The 20,356-nt window shown below is 37.1% G+C and overlaps 2 protein-coding genes across 5 annotated transcripts in view; one reads left to right on the top strand and one right to left on the bottom strand.

Annotated features, from left to right (window-relative positions):
* On the bottom strand, window positions 1-4,488 carry LOC148650560 (proteinase-activated receptor 4). Its single transcript, XM_088604533.1, has 2 exons — window positions 4,255-4,488; window positions 1-1,195 (listed from the first exon to the last, which is right to left on the bottom strand). The coding sequence occupies exons 1-2, from the start codon at window positions 4,355-4,357 to the stop codon at window positions 123-125; spliced, it is 1,176 nt and encodes a 391-aa protein (XP_088460659.1). The 5' UTR covers window positions 4,358-4,488; the 3' UTR covers window positions 1-122.
* A 7,172-nt stretch (window positions 4,489-11,660) lies between these two features.
* The window catches only part of rnf130 (ring finger protein 130), a 60,028-nt gene continuing 51,332 nt past the window's right edge, over window positions 11,661-20,356 (top strand). For 2 of the 4 annotated variants that reach the window (XM_088604531.1, XM_088604532.1), the window contains exons 1-2: window positions 11,661-11,841; window positions 12,387-12,843. In XM_088604531.1, the coding sequence (XP_088460657.1) occupies window positions 12,573-12,843 (271 nt within the window). In that variant the 5' untranslated portion in view covers window positions 11,661-11,841; window positions 12,387-12,572. The remainder of the gene's footprint in view (window positions 11,842-12,386; window positions 12,844-20,356) is intronic. The other 2 variants (XM_088604530.1, XM_088604529.1) reach the window with 2 other exon arrangements.

The following is a 20,356-nucleotide window of genomic DNA, read 5'->3' as shown; positions in this document are numbered from 1 at the left end:
TTCTTAAAAAAATAAGGCATTTATTAGTTTGTGTTTTCGCTAACTCTTAGCACAACAAAAACAGCTTGCGCAGAAATATTCTGAAGCATTAAAAATCTTTCATAATTCACAACAAAGACATCTCAGGTTAGGCACTGATTCTTCTGGAGCTGTCCCCCATTTAAGGCAGACATCTCTGTACTAACAGACCTGAACTTAGAAGCTGAATAAGAATCCTGATTTCTTGAAGAAAGAGTGGATATAAAGTAATTTTTGGTTCTACAGCAGACAAATAGTTTTATTGCTTTATTTCTAAAATCTTCAGACACATAGTAATAGATAAAGGGGTCAATGAAGCTATTGAAGGTGCTCAGAGCCAGGCTGAACAGGTAAGGGACATATAAGTCCTGCTTTCCCACAATGAGATGGGATTCTGAGTAGTGGATGAGAAGGATCATGTTGCTGGGCAAAAAGCAAGCAATGAAGACCACCAATACCAGAGCAGTTATTTTCGCTGCATAGGTATACCTCTCTTGACTTCTCATCAGCGTCCATATGATGGAGCAGTAGCAGAACAAGATGACGCAGAAGGGTATGACGAATGCTAGGGTGAAGAGGCTGGCAAAGTAAGGAAAGAAGAATGTTTCTTGCTCCTTCTGGGGCAAAGCATCATGGCAGAGGGTAATGTTCGGCTCATTTAAGGTATAAGACTGCTGAGTGAGGAGTAAAGGCAACATGGCTCCTATTACAATGACCCAAATGACGAGGCTCATGTAGATGGAAGTTTTTCTGCTCCTGAAGACCTTGGCACCAAATGGGTGGACTAAGGCAATGTATCTATCGATACTAATAAGCATGAGGCACAGAATGGAACCGTACATGTTGCCATAAAACATGGCGGTGGTGGTCCTGCAGAAACTCTCCCCCCAGATCCAGTTGTTGCCCTGAAAGTGGTAGGCAATCCTGAAGGGCAGGACCAGGATGAGCAGGAGGTCTGCAGTTGTCAGGTTGATCAGTAAAATAGTCGAAGGCATCTTCTTGGTTTTAGCGAGCAGGACCCACATGGCTGTCACGTTAGCGGGGAGTCCAACGACAAGAGCCAACAAGTAAAGCAAGGGGATGAGCAGTGTGGTGACTGGGCCCTTCACATGCGCTTGATCCTTTTCATCCAGTACTGTTCTGTTGCATTTAGAGTGGATGTTGAAACTTCGCACAACTGTTTTAGATAAAAAAGAAGGAAGATGTCAGTGCTTATTTAGTCTTTTACAAATGGAAATTCACAAAAAACAGACACCTTTAAGACTTCAGAGCAAATTTCTCAACAAAGAACACTATGAGGCTTATACACACAGTCAATTTTGGGTATGGTTGATTGTTAGAAAGAGATTCTTGAATGTGTCTTTAAAAATATTTCTTTCACAAATGATGTGATATTGATGCTTCATCAATATACAATGCCTTGCAAAAGTATTTCACCCCCTCCCAATCATGTCCTGTTTTGTTCAAATTAAAAATGGTGTACACACATTATTCATAAAGTGAAGATTTCAACAAAAACTTGAATGCTCAAGAAGCTAAATGTAAAATAAGCTAACAATGTCACATCAGAAACAAAACACTTAACAAAATTGTACTGATGACTAATGGAATCCTGTGGTTCAAATGTGTTAGTGTAGAAATGTTTTTTTAACTTTTTTGCAGCAATATTTTGGTTGAAAAATCAGATTTCTAATACTCTTTAAACCATCTACCATCTTACTAATAAACAATCTATTTACAAATAAGCACTTTAGCACATGTCTGGGGTACTTTTTTGAGCATTGAATCATTTCTGAGCTTTTTGGTTTAGTGCTGCATTTTTACCATTTTTACTAATATAGATGTGATAAGATTGCATTTAAGTTTAACATTTTTTTAATTGTATACAAACATCTGCAGGATAGGGCTCGATTAAGGTATAGGCGATCTACAGTACAGTAGATATTATTGGGAGGGGGCCTGTCAGATGTGCTAATTGTACATTCGTTATTTTCTAAAAAATATATAATCTTCCATTTTACTGAAAATAAAAGCATGTTATTTAAAACTAAACTCAGACTGCCTCAAACTACAGTAAATCTACCTTTTCATGTCGTTACTGCATGGGCGAGCTATGATTTATTTATACATACTGTACACACAGACTTTCGATTTGAGCCTTCCACCACTGTTGAAGTGCACCAAAATGTTTGTTGGGTGTTGCTGCTCGTTACAGAGAAAACCACAGAGTGTAGTTTGCTCTCTGTGGGCTGCCATTAAAACAAAGAAGTTGTGTGATTCACTGGGAAGCATTCGTTATTTGATAGGCATCTCTGACATCCTAATTACTAAAATGCAATGAAAATTGAAAGATCTATAGTAAAAAATGCACAATTAAACATTTTTAAATATGTGGAAGGTTTGTGTAGCTGCAGAACTGTTAAAATACCACTTCAGTATTCCAAAATATGGAGACACCAGCACCAGCGGCCTTAAATGTGTACAAGCAAGGCCTGAGGAGCACATACAGTATGTGTGTTCTGAGGCTGCCTGGGATGGGGGTGGGAGTGGTGTGTTGGGTAACGCGCAGCGGTCAGTCTATAAGTGCTGCTACAGATCGTGTGTTTTTTTATTTTATCGCTGTCATGCCCCGGACTCTCCCTCGCAAACGCCATTACATTCCCAAACCCACTGTTTCACAATCCCATTCCTAACTGAGCCCATCAGATTCCCACAGGCACCAGATTCCACAGATTCTCAATCCTGGACCAATTATCCAACCACGTCCCTCTCCCTTCAGTATTTAAAGTTCCCTCACGCACCAAACCATGCTCACTAGTGAGAAGCCTCCTTTAGAGTTCTCTATCGTGCAGGTTTTTTGGACTTAACTTTTACCTTTTTGATCTTGTCTCTTTGATTTAGCCTTTTGGATTGTCTTCTCAGTTTGTCTCAGCTCTTTCTGGTTATCTGATCTCTAGCTTCTCCTATTGACCTTGCTTCTGGATTATGATTTTGGATTGTTTGCCTCTGCATCCCACAGAATTCACAGCTATGCCAGGAACATCAGAAACTACCTGCCGGTTCCCTGACAATCCCATGTTTTTTCTATTAGCAGTTCAGCATCTGGTCACCATCTTGAGGAAAGTAGAGAGGCCCTATAGACCCAAAAGCTCTAAATGTAGGTCAAAACTGAGTTTCCTTCCTTTTACCACCGCAAATTTTAATACAATTGGCTCACAATCACAATTGACCAACTTAACTAAAGATTACTTTAAAGCCAACTCATGAAAAACTCTGACTGATTTTAACCAACTTCACATCAAACATGACATGTAAGCTTCCCAAAGTTTCCTTAAATCAAGATTAAAGATACCTATTGAATATCAATCTAATTTCTCTTCTTAAACATAATACTTTCTGTACAGTATTAACCAGAATCAACTCATGAACATGTACACTAAATGTACTGTAATGTGTTTTAGCCACTAATGTTCGGTAATTTAATCAGACTTAATGCATGGAGAATGAGACTCATCATGAATCACAAAGTCGGAGAAAAACAGAGGGAAAAATTTACAAATTCCCAAGCACATGTTCATTCACCACATGTGTTATGCATGCCAGTACTTTGATTTATTTTTCAGAGTAGCTTAGCATAAATCTTTTCTTGCAATTTCTTCAGACTACAACTAATCTAAATAAGAATTTAATGGCAATGGTGTCACTGTAGTTCTAATTTAGTAAAAAAATATATAAATTGCATTTAAACAGATAGTTAGACAGGGCTTTGCGTATTACCAGTATGAGAAGACATGATTGTACACTGCTTTGAGATAATTATATATTTTCAATTCATAATTATAGATTCCTTCCTTCAGTTTCTTTTTACCATTTAGTCCTGTAACAACTTATATTTTAATATCTTCTATAGTACCGTTTCTTACTTTCTACATCTACAGCATTATTTTTCATTTTTGGAATGGAATCACATTTGACATATCTATAGCACAAACCATTCGGAAATGCTTTGAAAGATTCTACGCAAGTATTTTAAGTACAAAAGCAGTACAAAAAATCAAATTTAGGTTACAACCCCCTTTATTGATTCCATAGATTCTCTATAACGCGATACAGAAATACACATCACTTGTAAATAAAAAAGGATCTGAATATTTTTCAACTGTTACCTACAAATTATGACGCACCGTATGTGTTGTAGCAGCAGATTAGAAAACCGTTACGAACTGTCAAACTTACTTTGAAGTGTTGAGACACATTCTTTCTCTGCGCAAGTGAATGTGTGAAAAGTGATGAACAGTAAAACGACGGAGAAAGGTTGTCGAAATGACGGCGAATCCATGTTCACTCTGCCTCGCTCTTTCTCTTTGCTGCAGTGGCCAGAGGGATCTCAGCAATAGCACTTATCCAGCTGAGAGACAGTCTAGACGTGTGATCTACAACAGGAAACTCAGCTCTGGAAGCTCTTGGTCCTCCAGCCTTTTATAAAGCATTTGTTTAAAGCTTTCGGTACAAATATAAACGAGGAAGCAAAACTGCATTGACCTTTGTAGCCTGCAGCAAAATGAAAGACATTTAATTTTCTGCTTGCTGGAACCTGCAGGGTTTTAGTCTGAAATTATTTGTTTGTGATCCATGTTATTTTAGAAAATACCTTAAATTTCAATTGTTGTGGACATCCTGAAAACAATTCTAGATTATTTGTCCATTTCCTCACTGTCTTTAAGTCAGTATTCATTATTCTGTGCTCATTGAAATTGCTTAAACAGAGAACATTTATTTTAAGAACAATTATTTTATAGATTTTTTGTACAATCATGAAAGAAGGTTTGTAACAAAGGTAGGTGGCTTTATTTTTTGCTGCACTCATGTTAAATCAGATGTTGCGAAAATTATGTAAAAGACAGCAATAACTCACATGTTATCGTGAATTGAATAACAACACTATCGATTGTTAGGTGATTATTGTAAGAAACATTCGTAAAAAACAGGATGTTCATTTAATAAAAAGAAGAACACTAGCAAGAAAGAATTAACTCAAAGATAGTTCAAAGTTTAGTTAACAAAATCATTAGAATATGTGCACTGCATCCTTTCTTTTTACTTTTGCATGTTAAAGTAGTGAGATGTTTGCTTTCACACTACTGTATACGTTTTTATGTCATCAATATCCACATCATTAAGTCTTTTTTTTCATATGACGTTTCATTTCCATATGATTGCATTAGTAATCCCCATGGCCATTTTCTTCCATGTATAATCCCCTACTTTCACTGTTTAAATTATTTTGTAGCATAAAAAATGAGCATATACAGTAATCTAACAGTATAACATAATGGACTACCAATGATCATTTATGATATGTCTCTCATGAAGACAAAATATTGTTATTAACCTTGGACTTTAACTTTAAAATATAAGCTCTAAAAGTTATGAAGCAAATTTCATTAGCACCGTTGATCATTCTGTGCAGGATGTTATATTATTCTGGCTGTCAGATAACAAGGAAGTCTGGTTAAAGTCTAAGGAAATGTGTATTTTCAGACAGATATGCTGTCACAATGTCCAACACAAAAACAATTTCCATCCTGAAAGATAAGCACAGTTTTCCATACATCATTTGTGTAATGTATTACATCCTAAGACTCATGATGTTTATTTTCCAGCTGCTTCTAAGGCTTGAGGAAGTCCAAGAATGAAAACCAGAAAAACAAAATCTCATGGCAGCTCCAGGTCAGTATAAAATAAGAAAAACAGACACAAGAATACAAAGAATATTGTAGACATTAAAAACAATGCTCGAAATCTGAAGAGATAAGTGAGTGAAGTACCCCTTCAGGTGACAAAGAGGTGTAGCATCTACAGTAGCTGATGTGTGGTGAGCGTTCTGGTGCACTATGGCTGCCGTCGCATCATCCAGGTGGAAGCTGCACATTGGTGGTGGTGGAGGGGAGTCCCCATTACCTGTAAAGCGCTTTGAGTGGAGTGTCCAGAAAAAGCGCTATATAAGTGTAAGCAATTATTATTATTATTATTATTATTATTATTATTATTATTATTATTATTATTATTATTATTACAGTACAAACATCAAACAGTTTCCAATAGAAATAGGAAAATAAGAGGTCAAATGCAGTTATTTAAATGTACAATAAACACAGCTCATTTAGCTTAAGAGAAGTGAAAGAATGTCATTGTCTGTTTTGATGGCTGTTGAATTTTAAAAACATCTGCAGGGACCCAAAATGAGAAAGATTATTTTTTAAAAAGTCATACCCAAATCATCCTAAATACCTTCGGGGAGGCACTTAAGAATGCCTATGGCCATGAAAAAAAAAGCTTTAAAAAAGTGTAATGGTAGTGTAATATGGAGAGAGCAAGATGTTTGTATATGTACTTTTGAAAAGCTAGGTTTATATTTTGTATTTATATTATGTGTTTATTTTATTTATTCTATTGTTTTTTTGTAGTTTTATATGGTGATGCCAAATACAAATGTTAACCCTTTCGGATGTACAATAAAATTATATATACTGTATATAACCCAGCCATTGATATTGTAATAAAGAGAGTGGTTTTAGTAGCACAAGGAAAAGGATATTTACCAGATAAGACATACAGAATAAAGTCATATGGTTCATTAAGTGTTTATTTTTCCTTAACAGCAATAACTTAAAAGAGACATATTCTTAAAACAAACTATAAAAACACAAGACACAAAACAAAAAATATTTAAAAGCCAATATTTAGAATTGAGAGGAGCTCTGAGAACCCATCTGCTTACGCCTTACATTTCCACAAGATCCCTACTGCACTCAAAAAGAGAGAATTATTTATAGAATGAGGATATGTAGCGCCACATAGTGGCCCACAAACAAAACATACAGGAGCCAGACAGCTTTTCCTTGAGGTCTTCTATTTCATAAGAAGATCACTGTATTGGCCATATACAATTTCTTGTATTAGGAATTTGTCTTTTCGCATACCCCAGCTTGCTCTCCATGAGACACACAGACAGGGAGAGAAGCTTGGGGTCAGAGTGCAGGGTCAGCCATTTATACAGTACCCCTGGAACAGTTGGGGTGAAGGGCCTCGCTCAGTGGACCAACGGAGTAGGATTCCTCTGCCGGCCGCGGGATATGAACTGGCAACCTTCCAATCACAGGCACAGATCCAGAGCCACAGTCCAGTAGGTGATAATGTTGCTGTCAGGTACTTAGTTTTATTGGAAATGCCTTTTCTAATATTGTATTTTGGAATTCCAAACTGTGCATGGAAATCCATGTTGTGAAGCAGGTGTGCCTCATCATTTTTAAGATTCAACAATTTGATCATCTTATGTGCAAGTACAGAACTTCTTTTTTCTTTACATTCTGCATTTTGATTTTGGGAATACTGAAGTCAAGGATCACTGGTTATTTTTCATATGAAAGTATTTCTCTTGCTTCTAAAATTCCTGTATTCTTTCAATCTTATCTTTCTAGTGAGCATATCATTAACATCTGCTACTCGGGTCCTGCGTATACCAAGGCTGCCACATGGTTACCATTTTCTTCTCACATCTGGAGCTGTCTCTGTCTTGGCAGCTGCGTCACCATCTGAATTGAAATTTGCCAGATTTTATGAGCAACTAAAGCTGCTTTCTCACCCATAGTCTTCCTGCCCAGAGGAAGTCATCAACTGCTTAATGAAATGTAGCCTCTTACCTAAACATCTACTACTTTATGGCAATCAGCTTCCAGTCAACATTCAAACTACAAATGTGCTGAAACTATTGCACCAATTTACTTGAAACTAGGCGAGATTACATTCATCCATTTACTAACTGCTATATCCAGTACAGGGTGACGGGGGAGCCGCAAGCTATCCCAGCAAGCAATGGGCAGAAAACAGGATACACCCATGACTGGACACCTGTCCCATCACAGGGACATGCATGCACTCACACCATGGTCAATTCCTCCAAAAGCCAATTAACCTTCCAGTATGTTTTTGGACCGCAGGTAAAAACCCACACAAACATGAGGAGAACATACAAACTCCAAGCAGATAGCACCCCAGATTTGGAATTGAACCCAGGATCCCAGGCAACAGAGCTAACCACTTCAGTGACACTGTGCTGCATCACACTAAAATCTGCCTCATAGCTGCAGCCTGCAGTTCACATGTTCACATGCAGCTCACATGTAAGTTTAGTTCCCACTGAACTGGAATTTCGCTCACTATTAAAGTACGTGGATAGAGACAGTCTTGGAACCGAGCCTTCAAAACTCAGGGGGGTGTAATACAGATTTTGACCGGTAGATGTCTCCCTTGACCACCGAAATAAATTATTCCGTCTTTTCGTTATTAACGTATACATTTTAACTTTTTATATCAATTCTCTAATTAACTACGAGGAGAAAACTCTTTATACAGAAGCAGACAGTGAAGGTCTCTCAAGATTAGATAACTGCCACTGTGACCATGATTGGTCTGTTGATATCTGTCTTTAAGTACTATCAACAGAGTCAATATAACAACAGAAAAGGTTATTTACCATTACGTGAGACTTTTGTCTTAAAAGATGGAACTTATAAGATGGGGTTCAATGTGAACAATTGGTAAAGTAATGTACAGAACGTGTTAAAATGATGCCATTCTTTAATGGAGAGGATTAGGTACCACAGAGTTCTCGAATTGAAGATTTGAACCTCTAGTCTAAATTAACAAAATTTCTGTTACTGATTTTGGCTTGTGCAAGAACCCACTTTCATGTTTAGCCTAATTATATTCCTCATTCAGTGTTTTCTTGTTAACAAAATATTTACCATCTCAGAGTCTGAAAGTTCTGCATGATTGCTACAGGTTTTCTTTCCTGTCATCACCTTATGGGTCCTTTAGAGTGATACACAGATCAGAGGCTTACAATATATATTTATATAAATATATATTAGGTGGCCTCTACGCCTGGCAAATCTTCTGGGCACCTGTAAGCTGATTCTTCCCTTTAGCTGTCAGTGCGTGTTTCTGTGGAACCAATTTAACTTTATCTTCCTCCCTGTCCTTTTCCCAATAATCCCACTCATTGAATAACAGCTGAAGCACTTGGCATGCTGCAAGCATTCACTTCATCCCACTTTTGGCAGAGCTGGACCTGCAAATCTATAGCTGTTCTGCTTTCAGCTCAGGCGCTTGGATTTTCTAAACCACCTCTGTGTCTGTGCAAACTGAAAGACCTTGGTAATGTTGAGACCTGCCAACATTGGCTTGATGTCAAAGTCTGGGGTGCAGGGTGGTGGTGAGGGTATCCAAGCAGATTAGTAGAGTGATACTGTGTATTGTGAAGAAAAACCTCCTGTAGACAAATAATCTCCTGCAGGTGGCCTAAGTGGAGAAATGAAAAGACTGCACAACTGTTTTTGCGAGTGTAGTTAAAGCTTTTTTTTTTAAAAAAAAAATGTCATTCTCCTCTGTTCAGTTCCATTAATTAATAATGTTAATGGCGAGGTATTAAGACACAGGAAACAGTAAAATATGTTTATATATGAACGTGTTTCTAAGAGACTGACAAGAATTGTGAGCTCTTGGCTTAATCTGTTTTTTGGCTGCACTGTGACTCTAATTTTGTCCATATTCTTGGTTGCTTGTTCAATTACTATAAAAGCATAAGGTTGCAGTCAAATATGTAATATGTATTGTGGTTTTAAACAGCTATGTGTCCAGCCCTGGTCCTTAGAAGTCATTCTGTCTGCTGGTTTACATTCTAGCAGAGCTCTGAATGACATTGTTGGATCAATCTGTCACAAAAGAAGAGTGATTAAGTACATTCTGTGTCTTAAAGAAAACACCAGCAGGCAAAAAGAACTAAATATTTTTAGTCTTAAAAACCAAAGACTACGACAGGAGCTGATTCGAGTATTCAAAGTCAACCCAAAGGACATCTTCCGAATCAATAGTGAAATATGAATCAGAGGACACAGTAGAAACTACACGGATGTACCTTTATTAATGAGAACATGAGGTGGATTTTTACACAGAACAAGCTACCAGGCCATGTTGTTTAAGCTGTTATCATGGCTTCTTTATGAGAAATGGCTGGATTAGATTCATGTATCCTTGGATGAATTAGTTACTAGCAAGCACATGCTAATATTTAGGTGGAATTAATTAAGATAGCTGGAATGGATGGCCTCCTCTTACATATAACCCTTTATGTGTTCTTATGTTCTTAATTGTGAAGAAGTAAAATACTTTCACATGTCCAGTAATTGCCCATTTATTTAAAGCTACCCTAAAAACAAACAAGGAAGATGTTGCAAGATGTTGCATCATCCTTGTTGCAAGGAAGATGATCCAGTTTAAGAACTGCAAAATGCAACCATTTTTATATTTTATGGATACATAGATAAGTCCCACAGAACATACTGTACACTGCACAGCTCTGCTGTGCTCTGGACTGTCACTGATCACAGGGATTGGTGAAGGCCAACCCCTTGACCCTTCACTGTGAAACCATCCACAATTTCTAGGGTTGCCTCCTAAACATTAAAATTATGGGTTTTCGGCCTGCTGTCCAGAATTACCAACCCTGACCAGGTACCACTACGTATCAACCTCACGCAAATTTGCCAGTGGATTGTATGGTTTGTCAATAAATTAATCCTGATACAAACATAATGTTATGTCACTTTCCTCTCTTTTACTCTTCTGTATCTGTTCCTTTGTTAGAAAGTCACTATCTTTGCAAAGAGCTGTGGCAACCTAGAGTCTATCCCAGGAATATAGGGCAAAAGGCAGAACTACACCCTGGAGGGGATTTCAGTACATTGTAGGACATCCACAGATGAGAAACACAAATTAATCTAAACACAGCATGTTTTGGGGAGGTGAGAGGAAAGCCTAGTACCTACAGAAAAAACACACACAGGCAGGAGGAAAACATGCAGACCCTACACAGTAGACACCCCAGGCTGGAATCGAACCCAGGACCCAAGAGCTGTGAGGCAGCCCCACAAACTGCCCTGCCTTCAGGCCACTCACATATATAGTATAACTTACAAAATATGCTTCACATTCCAAATTTATTTTCGCTGGGAAACAATCTGGTTGTGGAAGCCATTGTAGCGTTCTTACCTGGTTACATATAAGCTTTAGTATTCAATCTAACCCTTCTTAAGAAACCTTCTAAAAATTATTTCGTAACAGATAAACTAAAAATGTTCCTTTTTAGTTTCAGCAACTCACAACTAAGTCAAGAACTTCCACAAGTATGACCACTTTCCTGTGTAATACTGGGGACCCTTTTATTATCTGCATAGAAATGCTTTGAAGTGTCACACAATCGATTCACTCCATTTCTGTCCGCAGTTGTATTTATGGAAAGAAGCATTTTGGTTCGGAGCGATTGTGCTACTGCGTCTGCTTTTCATAACGGGGTTATTTTTTATTTCTTTTTAAGGCACCATCTCTGGCATTCATCATATCCCTTTCTTGTCTGTCACACTATCGTGCCACTTTGAGAATTGGATTTGCTTGTATCGTCAACAGGAGGAAAATGAATTTCCACTGTCTACGCCATCACTTCTTTTCAGCCGTGGTCGTATTGATTATTTTGCGTGGCAGGGCACGCCACACCGCCCCCTTTTCTGTAAGTTTGAGCCCTGCCTCTCCTCGTCGCGCTTGCGCAAGGCGCTGTGCTGTGAGCAGGAGGAAAAGACAGGAGTGGATTCGCAGTATTTCTCTATTCTTGAAAACGGAGAAAAATATTGCTTTGTGTGAAACGAAATACCCAGTGCAGGATAAAGTTTGGGGATAGAATTATTCGGTATCAATTAAATAAATAAGGTGGGTTGCATGATATGTTTTAATAGACTTACTGAGTCGATAGAAATTGTTTACTGGCAGGCATAATTGCAATCTATGTAACGTAATGCAATAGAGACAGTTACAGTATGTTAATTCCTTAAACATTTACAAATATTTTTTGTATTTAAGTTATAATTGCAGTATCTTACATTTCGATTTAGTTAGTTTGGATTTGAAAAAAAAATCAGGAAGCTAATGCATTAATTTCCGTATAGTAGAGCACTATTCATATGGTTAACATTACGCATTTTTTCGAAAATATTTCCGATTTAGTTAACATTTTATGGTAACATTTCCAATTTGTAATCGTTAATTATTTTAAAATGGCCAACGTGCCAACCGTGTAATGATATGCTGTCAGTATTAATATTTAATAACTCTTCTACATGCGCACTAAAATAATTTAACATTAACCGAAAACACTTGTAAATACGTGCCATGTACAGGTTTTTAATTGTCAAGCTGTTTTTAGCTTGAAGCTAGTTCGTTTAATATTCGTTTTTCTTATTTTGTCCGTCCAAAAGCAGTGTAGGTGACGCATGCTTTGGAATACGAAAATGATGTAAAGAAGAACATACTGTATAGGGTGTCTATGACTGGACCCTCACCGGAGACACACGATAAGACTTTCCTTAATCCTTCGCTGCTTTCGAAAGAAATATAATGCTTTATGCCTAAATAATTGGAAAATACAGCCAGACAACCCAAAGATGCCGAAAAAGTGGTCTGCAGGAACACCGTACCACAGCCTTTCCGCCGTAATGTTGATGCTAGTGTTGCCCAGGTGCATGTTGTCTATCCGGGCTAATAAGAGCATGGCGAGCAAGGACGACTATTACAGCGCTACCGTGAACGTTTCCGTCCTGGACTCCAAAGGGAACCCTAAGCATATACTGACGAAGGACGACGGCAGGTACGGACAGAATTCCCGCAAAGCCGAAGCCAAAGGGGTAGTAATTGCACCCGCGGCCATCCACGGAGGTGAGTTTCTGCATCAGCTACTCGCTGGGTACATGTATATACCTATTAATTACACTGTTACAGAGTAACTGCACATCTGCAAGGAATATTTTGTATCGCCATAGTTTTTGTTGGTAAGAATAACAGTGTTTCTCATCGTTAGAATCCTACGGGTTATAAAGGCATCGTCCCATCCCGTCCGAAGTGGCGTTGCAGTTCTAAAGCTTGTTTTATGAATTCAAGAGTAAACCCGCTACGTTTCCATGTTTAAGAAATGCTAGATGATCAGACGTGTACATATCTTTGTTTTTACACTAAGGGAAGTCAAGAGAGTGTATTTTTGTGAGACTTTATAATAATCGCGGCAGGCTTGGTTTTCACGCTTTATTTTCTAGCCCGTTGAAGACAGGTCAAACTGTGTTGGGCTTGAACTGTCAGAATCCGAGATCTGTAATCATTAACATACACTAGTTGTATTCAAAGAGCACGTACAGTAAGTTGTATTCTTGTTTAATGACAAAAATCAATTGAAATTCTCTGATGTTTGAAATCCCCGAAAAGGAGAAAGAGAAACACAGAAATTCGTTTGTGTAGCCATCTTCTGGTGTGTGAGCATCCTGTGTTTTTTCTTTTTTTTACTTTTTAAACCGCGAAATTAACATCTGGTTGTTCCTTTGAAACCTCGATTTAAACAAAATTCATCACTCTAACCTACTTTTCAAAACTTTGCCGAGGCCGTAATTTATGGTAACTTTAGGGTTGTTTTTTTGTTTTCAGCCTTTGAAGCACAAATAGGAGCTTTAAAATATAGTATACTATATTTGACTGGCATTTTTGTTGTCAAGCGTTGACTAAACAGATAAAACGTTTTTATAAAAAAAACATGTAAATTACTATAGGAGCAATACGTGGAAACATCATCTTTCAGTTTTGATCCCTAAATATTTTAAAGAAATATTGTAACGAGTGATATAATTCCAAATTTTCTATTTTTCAAAGATCTATTTCAAAGAGTGTTTAGACTTTTATTGTTTTCTCACTTGTTTTTCTCTTTTGTGTATATGTGCAGTGTAAACATCCCCCCTTTTGAGACACATGTGATCCAAGATTGTTTGTGACAAAATAATTTAAAAGTTTAAAACAAGTACACCAGAACTAAGTAATTAACTGTTTAATTGCCATACTTCTAACCGAGCTCTGAGAAATTTTATAGGTGTCTTTAATGAAGTGTTATTTTATTAAAATAACACATCATTAAAGTGAACTGTGAAGGATATCCCGAAAAATCCTATAGGCCTGTATGACAAGGAATAAGAATAGAAATGTTTAAGGTAATTATTTGACCACTTGAATCAAATCCTTGAAGACATTCTGCCTTTCAGGAAATGAGTTCAAGATCACTGACACAGTTGTAGGTTTCAAACCTTGTGGATGTTAAAGCATTTTTACATTACGTTTGACATGTTTTGGGAAGTAACCTAAGCCTTAAATATCAGTCACTCTCAAAATGAAACCCAGAGGTCAATACAAATTTTCACCACTGCTCCAGTGCTTTCTTGCTTGTAATAACGTGATCTGGTGATATCATGGCGCAGTGATTTTTCTTAAAGAAAATGTTTGATGTTGTAGTCCTCTAAAACATAATCCCCATAACTTGAGATTCATCCCACTCTGTCTATGTTACAAATATGAATATTTTATAGTATCTTTCCTATATTTCTTTTACCCAGTATTTTCTTACTAAAGCTCGTCTTGGTCTCTAAAACTGATAAACCTACATGGTACTGTATATGACTAAGAAGCAGTGCACGTCTGAACTGTTCTGTCTCATCTGGGATAAAGTAAAAACATGACGTAATTAAACTGGTTCCTCATGGTTAGGCAGAAGCAGCTGGTTCATCTCAGGCCATTATTGTGCTTCTTATGACTAAACTGGAGTGGAAGCAGTAAGTGGATCTACTCCTGCTTTTACATTGTGGGCTTGTAGGCTGGAGCTCTTGGTTGTTTTCTTGTTGAAATATTAATAGTAAAAACAACCCATTGTAGCTATCCTGGGGAGCCTTCCAAGAAATTAATTTAAAGTTTTCTGTTGCTGCATAATCATTTCCTTCAGTGTTGGTTACAGCATATTAAGTAATCCATTGATGGACAAAAAGGTTTTGTTATCATTCAGTATATTTTACTGTGGATAAACATGATCAAGGGCAACTTTTAATTAGGTTAACTGTATTTGTTATGCTGTGATTGTTTTATAGAAGTGTAAATTAAAATTTAGACTCATCTCTTTTTCAAATGTAAGATTTATGTATTGATGGTAAATATGTCTATAGCTTTGTTGTGCCAATTGGTACGTTCCAGATAAAAAAACACAATGCACTTATTTTTTTGACCCTGTTTTGTCATGATGTGTCATAATTGTCAGTGTGACAGCAACCGAAATAACCGAATTTACTGAAGAAGGTATACACTGCAGACGAGCGCTACTGTTCAGAAGCAAAGGGAGGTTAAATTTTGAATCACTATAATGCCCAGATAAGCTGAATGGCCTCCTCTGATTTGTAGCCTTTTTCATGAGCTTATCTTTACATCCCTCATACAGATAACATTTCCTGTTTTATAATATATGCCTTCTACACGCAGTGTCCTCTTTAAGTATGACGGCAATTGATGTTTCCGCCCTTGAATGGGTTACCATGCAGCAGTTGTACACTTTTCTGTTTTGCTCTGTTCCTGTCTGTAAGGACAGCATCGTTGCTGTCATAGTGGTGAGATAACTTTTATTTCCTGGCTGTCGGCAGCACTTTTAAAAAGGAGATTCTTGGTTTTCAGGGGTGTGAAGAAATTAGTAATAAGGAAATCAGAGTGGTAAGAACCTTCAAAACTCTTTGTTGCTCTGTCAAAGATTCTAATAGAAGAATGCACCTGTTTTCTGAGAATACCATCTAATTGTATGGAAGTAGTGTATGCTGATTTATCAGGCTACAGAAGTACTCTCCCGAGTTATACAGCTATCATTCCAAAAGCGGACCAATGCATTTGGATATTAATATTTATATTGTGATTTTTTTAAAGACAGTTCTTTGCTCAGGCAAGAAAACAATTAAGTAAATATAGGGATTACAGTATTTGTTCACTGGAATGTCTTAGCTTTCACATTCTATAAGATAAATAAACAAACCATGTATTAAAATAAAATCTTATGAATGCCACAACATTGTTTCAGATCCAGGGTGCCAGTACTTGGCTTAGGTATTAAATTTTACTCCGGACGTAATAACAATTACTGTATAGTGAATGATCCACACTCTCAAAGCATACTAATGTCTTACACATACCACTAACCAAAAATTATTTTTGCAGCAGATGCACAACACATTAATTATAACTTTCTTTTTGATCATAGGTCTTTCCCAAATTATGCCAAGCCTCCAGTGTGCCTGTGAGCACTCCTGGCTAAATAAAATCTGTTTGATCATTGAATGTAGTGAACCATAGGGCAGTTAACAGCCCTACTGATGGAACTGGGACCATTACTTGAAGTTTAATTAGGCAAAAAAACATTGAAGACACTGGCTCAATTCTTTGCCCAGTCTAGCATGGCTAAATGTCTAGGATGCAGCTCCTACTTTGGCTAAGCATCCATGAGAAATAAGCTGTATTCATGGTACAGCACTGCTAATCTTATTTGGTGGTTCTCTTGACTAATGACCCTGAATGCCGTCTGAGTTTTTGTGTTAGGAAGAGGAAGTTTCCAAATACAGCTAAAATGAATCTGACACAACATTTTGATGAGTTTCGAGTCAATCATCTGACTCCTATGCCACCCCATATAATTAATAACATGAATAGTGAGATGGTTTACACCCAATATTCGTACATAATGTCTTCTTGTTCTCCATAAAATAACTATGAAATAAAGATACCCAAAAGCCAGTCATCTTCAGCCCAACACACTGCCTGAGTTGGGATGTAATTCTGTGCGTGTTAAGACAAAAAGGTTGGTTCCAGACCTTGTAGGGACCCTGCGGTTTTCTGAGCGGATCATTCAGTATAAGCTTTTGCCTGCAGTGAGCCCTGCCAGAACCCTTGAGATTTGAGCACACCAGTTCCATGTGGTTGGCTGACCAGTATCTGGCAGTGTGATCACAAGTTTTCTTGTTCTAGAGTTGACACTTCTGCTTGGCTGTTTCTGTTCTTATTTGGAAACATAAGAAAAAACAGAAAGTCTGCAAACAAAGGGAGACCAAGATCCATGTGTTACATTAGTAATCATGTCGCCCCAATTTTGAGTATTTACCATTTTAGTATACTCTGTTTTCTGTCCAGTCCTAGAAAACACTTGAATTTTCTTGAATGCTTACAACCTATAATTTGAGAATTAATCTTTAGCAAGGAAGTATGTGCTCTGTTTGTATCCATCATTATTGTTTAGAGAATTCATGGTTAAGCAAGACGTAGCTCTTTAAGATTATCTGAGTCATCATTACTCATGTAATTTTATTATGACGGATGCTTTCTAATAATTCTTTAAAGGTAAATATGTTATTTTAAAAGGGTTTGGTGCGTGATTCAGGCTCTTGGAAGAATGGGACAGGGCTTGTGAGTTCAAGAATGGGAAGACGCCCTTGAAACGTTAATATGTCCTCAGGCCAGTTCATGGCCTGAGGACTTAAATACAGAAACTGGAACACATTTTTATCAATAGGTGTTAATGTGGTTTTTAAGTTATATTTATATGCATTTAAATATAGTCAAAAACAACATGTTTTTTCTTATTTGGTAGATTTTACATGGTGTAAATCAATGTTTCATATTTTGTGAATCAAACCTTACTCCAGTGGCGATATGGAACTTTTCTGCTAGCATTCTGACTACTGTATATTTGGAAAAGAACTTTTTTCAGACATTTTGTTTTCTAACTCACTGGCCACAACTTGAGATTGAATTTTTCATGGAAAAATTGTCACAGGTAATTCAGTCTGCCTTGATACCCCAATTTCCAAAATTGTTTCCTTTAAAACTCACAATCAGAATTACTGGTTTGGGCTGCCTACATAGACTGTAGAAACAGCATAAGCACTATCAATCTAGAGCACTGGTGATGGAGTACTTCATTTATGTAATTTAGTCTACTGTGTATTGAGTGTTTTTCTCTGTAATATTAAGTAGTGCAACAATTTCTACTTTAAACTGCCTTGTTTTGTATTAGTCCTGTAGCCTATCAATTAGTATTGTATATCTCCAAATAGAATTATGTGAATGTTATAGCATTCAGATAATCTGATGATAATGCTTTAGGGAACAATAAACATAATAAAAGGAATACTAATAAACACTTGCTGTGAAGCATAATACATCCTGGATGAACAGACAAACATTTTCACCAAGGTTGAAAACAGTGGCTGTTAAATCAGTGTCTTTAATGTGAATTGATCACCTTCCTCCACAGGTGAAGAGCAAGTTTGCATTTGTCTTTTATCTTTTTGCTATTTCCTGTTGATACACGTTTTGCTCGAGTCATGAGTGTTGCAATACTAGCTGCCTACATAGCAGAGGACGTTTCAAAAGAACCTTTCTTAAGGAGCTCTGAAAAGGATTGTGAGGATGGGGGTGTGAAAGTGTTTTGCTGAGGCATCATGGACAGAAACTGATGGCAATTTGCTAAACTTCCTCACTTGCTCAGCCAAGCAGAACTTTCATAGGCTAGTTTCACTGGGTCTGATGAGTGGTCACGAAATTAAAAATAGCATTTCACTAGTAAGAAATAAGGTCACATGCATCATGAAATAGAGCAGGAAACTGGCAAATGATCTCAATAAATGGTTCAGCAATTACCAAAATTCTTCTGATCTGGTCTTTTAATGCAACAAGGGATGATTTAGATCAGCCCTACGTCAATGTAAACAACAAGGCTTATGAATTAATCTCTTTAAATGTATTGCTCTCGATTTTGAGACGGTTTTGCTAACAAATACTACTGGTTAACCTTACATGCAGATCACATTGGAACATATCTGTGATGAAATGTCTGCTGCACAACCTGTATTTATTCGCTCGTACATCGCATTACATTAGTTATTACAGTAACTAGTGAGAAGGAAGAGTCGTGGGAACTCGAATGTGAGACAAGATGGCGGCTTACAGTACTTTCACAAAGTTTATGATTTTGTGTTGAATTTGATATTTGTAATTTATTTGTAAACATCAATGAATTTATTTTGTTAACCGAGTTTTAATAACCGGTCTGGAAAAATTGGGACTGCAATTTCCCTTTAAAGCACTGACTGTCCAACACCTGAATTAGAGAAAATGTCATAGTTCTTTAGATCAAGAGAATATGAGAAATCAGACACCCATTGTTAAATGACCCTTGTACTGCTACAGAAATAATTCAGCTTCTAGAATGCTCCTAACTGATTTTCTGTTATTAATGTGGATTGGAAACTTTCACAGCACGTTTTGTAAATATTTTTTATGTTAACAGCTCCCAGGTTAAAGCACAACTTAACTTTATTTTAAAACAAACTATTGTTTTCCAGAAACACTGCTGTTTGGGCAGTCATTTTGTTTTGGATTTTAAAATTGGCAGAGTAGCAATCTTCAGTGCAGGGGAGGGTTTATACTGTATTCTCATGACAGATCTGGATCAGTACATCAAAGTAATAAGCATCTGTACCAAACAGAAATTGAGTATAGCCAAAACAGCTAAAAGAAGGAATGGTTGTATATACTGTATGTGTTTTAAATTTATAAATATATTTTAAGCCTGCCTACCCGTATGTAGTATAAATTGTGCAAAGTGACGATACAGGTTTTGTAAATGCTAGTTTGGAAGAAAGAGACACACCTACTGGTCCACCCTCACTACTTACACCAGCAACTTCCTTACAGGTCTCCCATATCAGTATTGACTAGTCCCAGCCTTACTTAGGTTTTGCTTTCTGACTAGATCTAGATAGAAGTTAGTAAAGCTACTGCACCATCATTTTGATAATCATGTGCAACAGTGTAGTTTTTGTCTCCAAAAGTCAACAAAATAGAATCCCAAGCTGTTATTTGACTGATGTTGTTTTTATAAAGATTGGCTGGGAACATGAAAAGCTTCCCCATGCCTTTTCTCATGATTTGAAGGACAATATTATTTATTATCAAACTGAACTGAAAATGAAGGCTAATGTTTGTTGTTACTTACCAGAGTACTTTCTCAGTAGTGCATTCTCCTGAAGTCTACTCCTAAGCACATTACAGGGTTTTATCTTGCTCATTTTCATTCACTTTGAAAATTGCAAGCATAAAACATCATCCTAGAAGTAAAGTCTGGTGCATCCATTAGTCCTAATAAAACATATTTTGAATTATTCAATGAACAATTGCCTTTGATGATGCATTAGTGTGGTGTGCTCTTGGTCCTCCTCAGAATACCATCTACATTTAAGTACAGTAAAAGTTCTTCTGAGCATTTTCAGACTTTTCACACATTTGCTGACAGGTGTCATAGGCTGAGTGTTTCAACTGAAGTGTAGAGACCGTAAAG

This window comes from Lepisosteus platostomus, chromosome 13, assembly GCF_059453375.1.
Source record: "Lepisosteus platostomus isolate fLepPlt1 chromosome 13, fLepPlt1.hap1, whole genome shotgun sequence".
NCBI lineage: Eukaryota > Metazoa > Chordata > Actinopteri > Semionotiformes > Lepisosteidae > Lepisosteus > Lepisosteus platostomus.
This window is presented reverse-complemented; position numbering and strand designations above follow the sequence as displayed.

What these genes read in the sequence shown, in the direction of transcription:
- LOC148650560 (XM_088604533.1), bottom strand. Translation starts at nt 4,357, where the DNA reads ATGGATTCGCCGTCATTTCGACAACCTTTCTCCGTCGTTTTACTGTTC. An exon ending in ATGTGTCTCAACACTTCAAA is followed by an intron (nt 1,196 to 4,254) that starts GTAAGTTTGACA and finishes TATCTAAAACAG; the next exon opens with TTGTGCGAAGTTTCAACATC.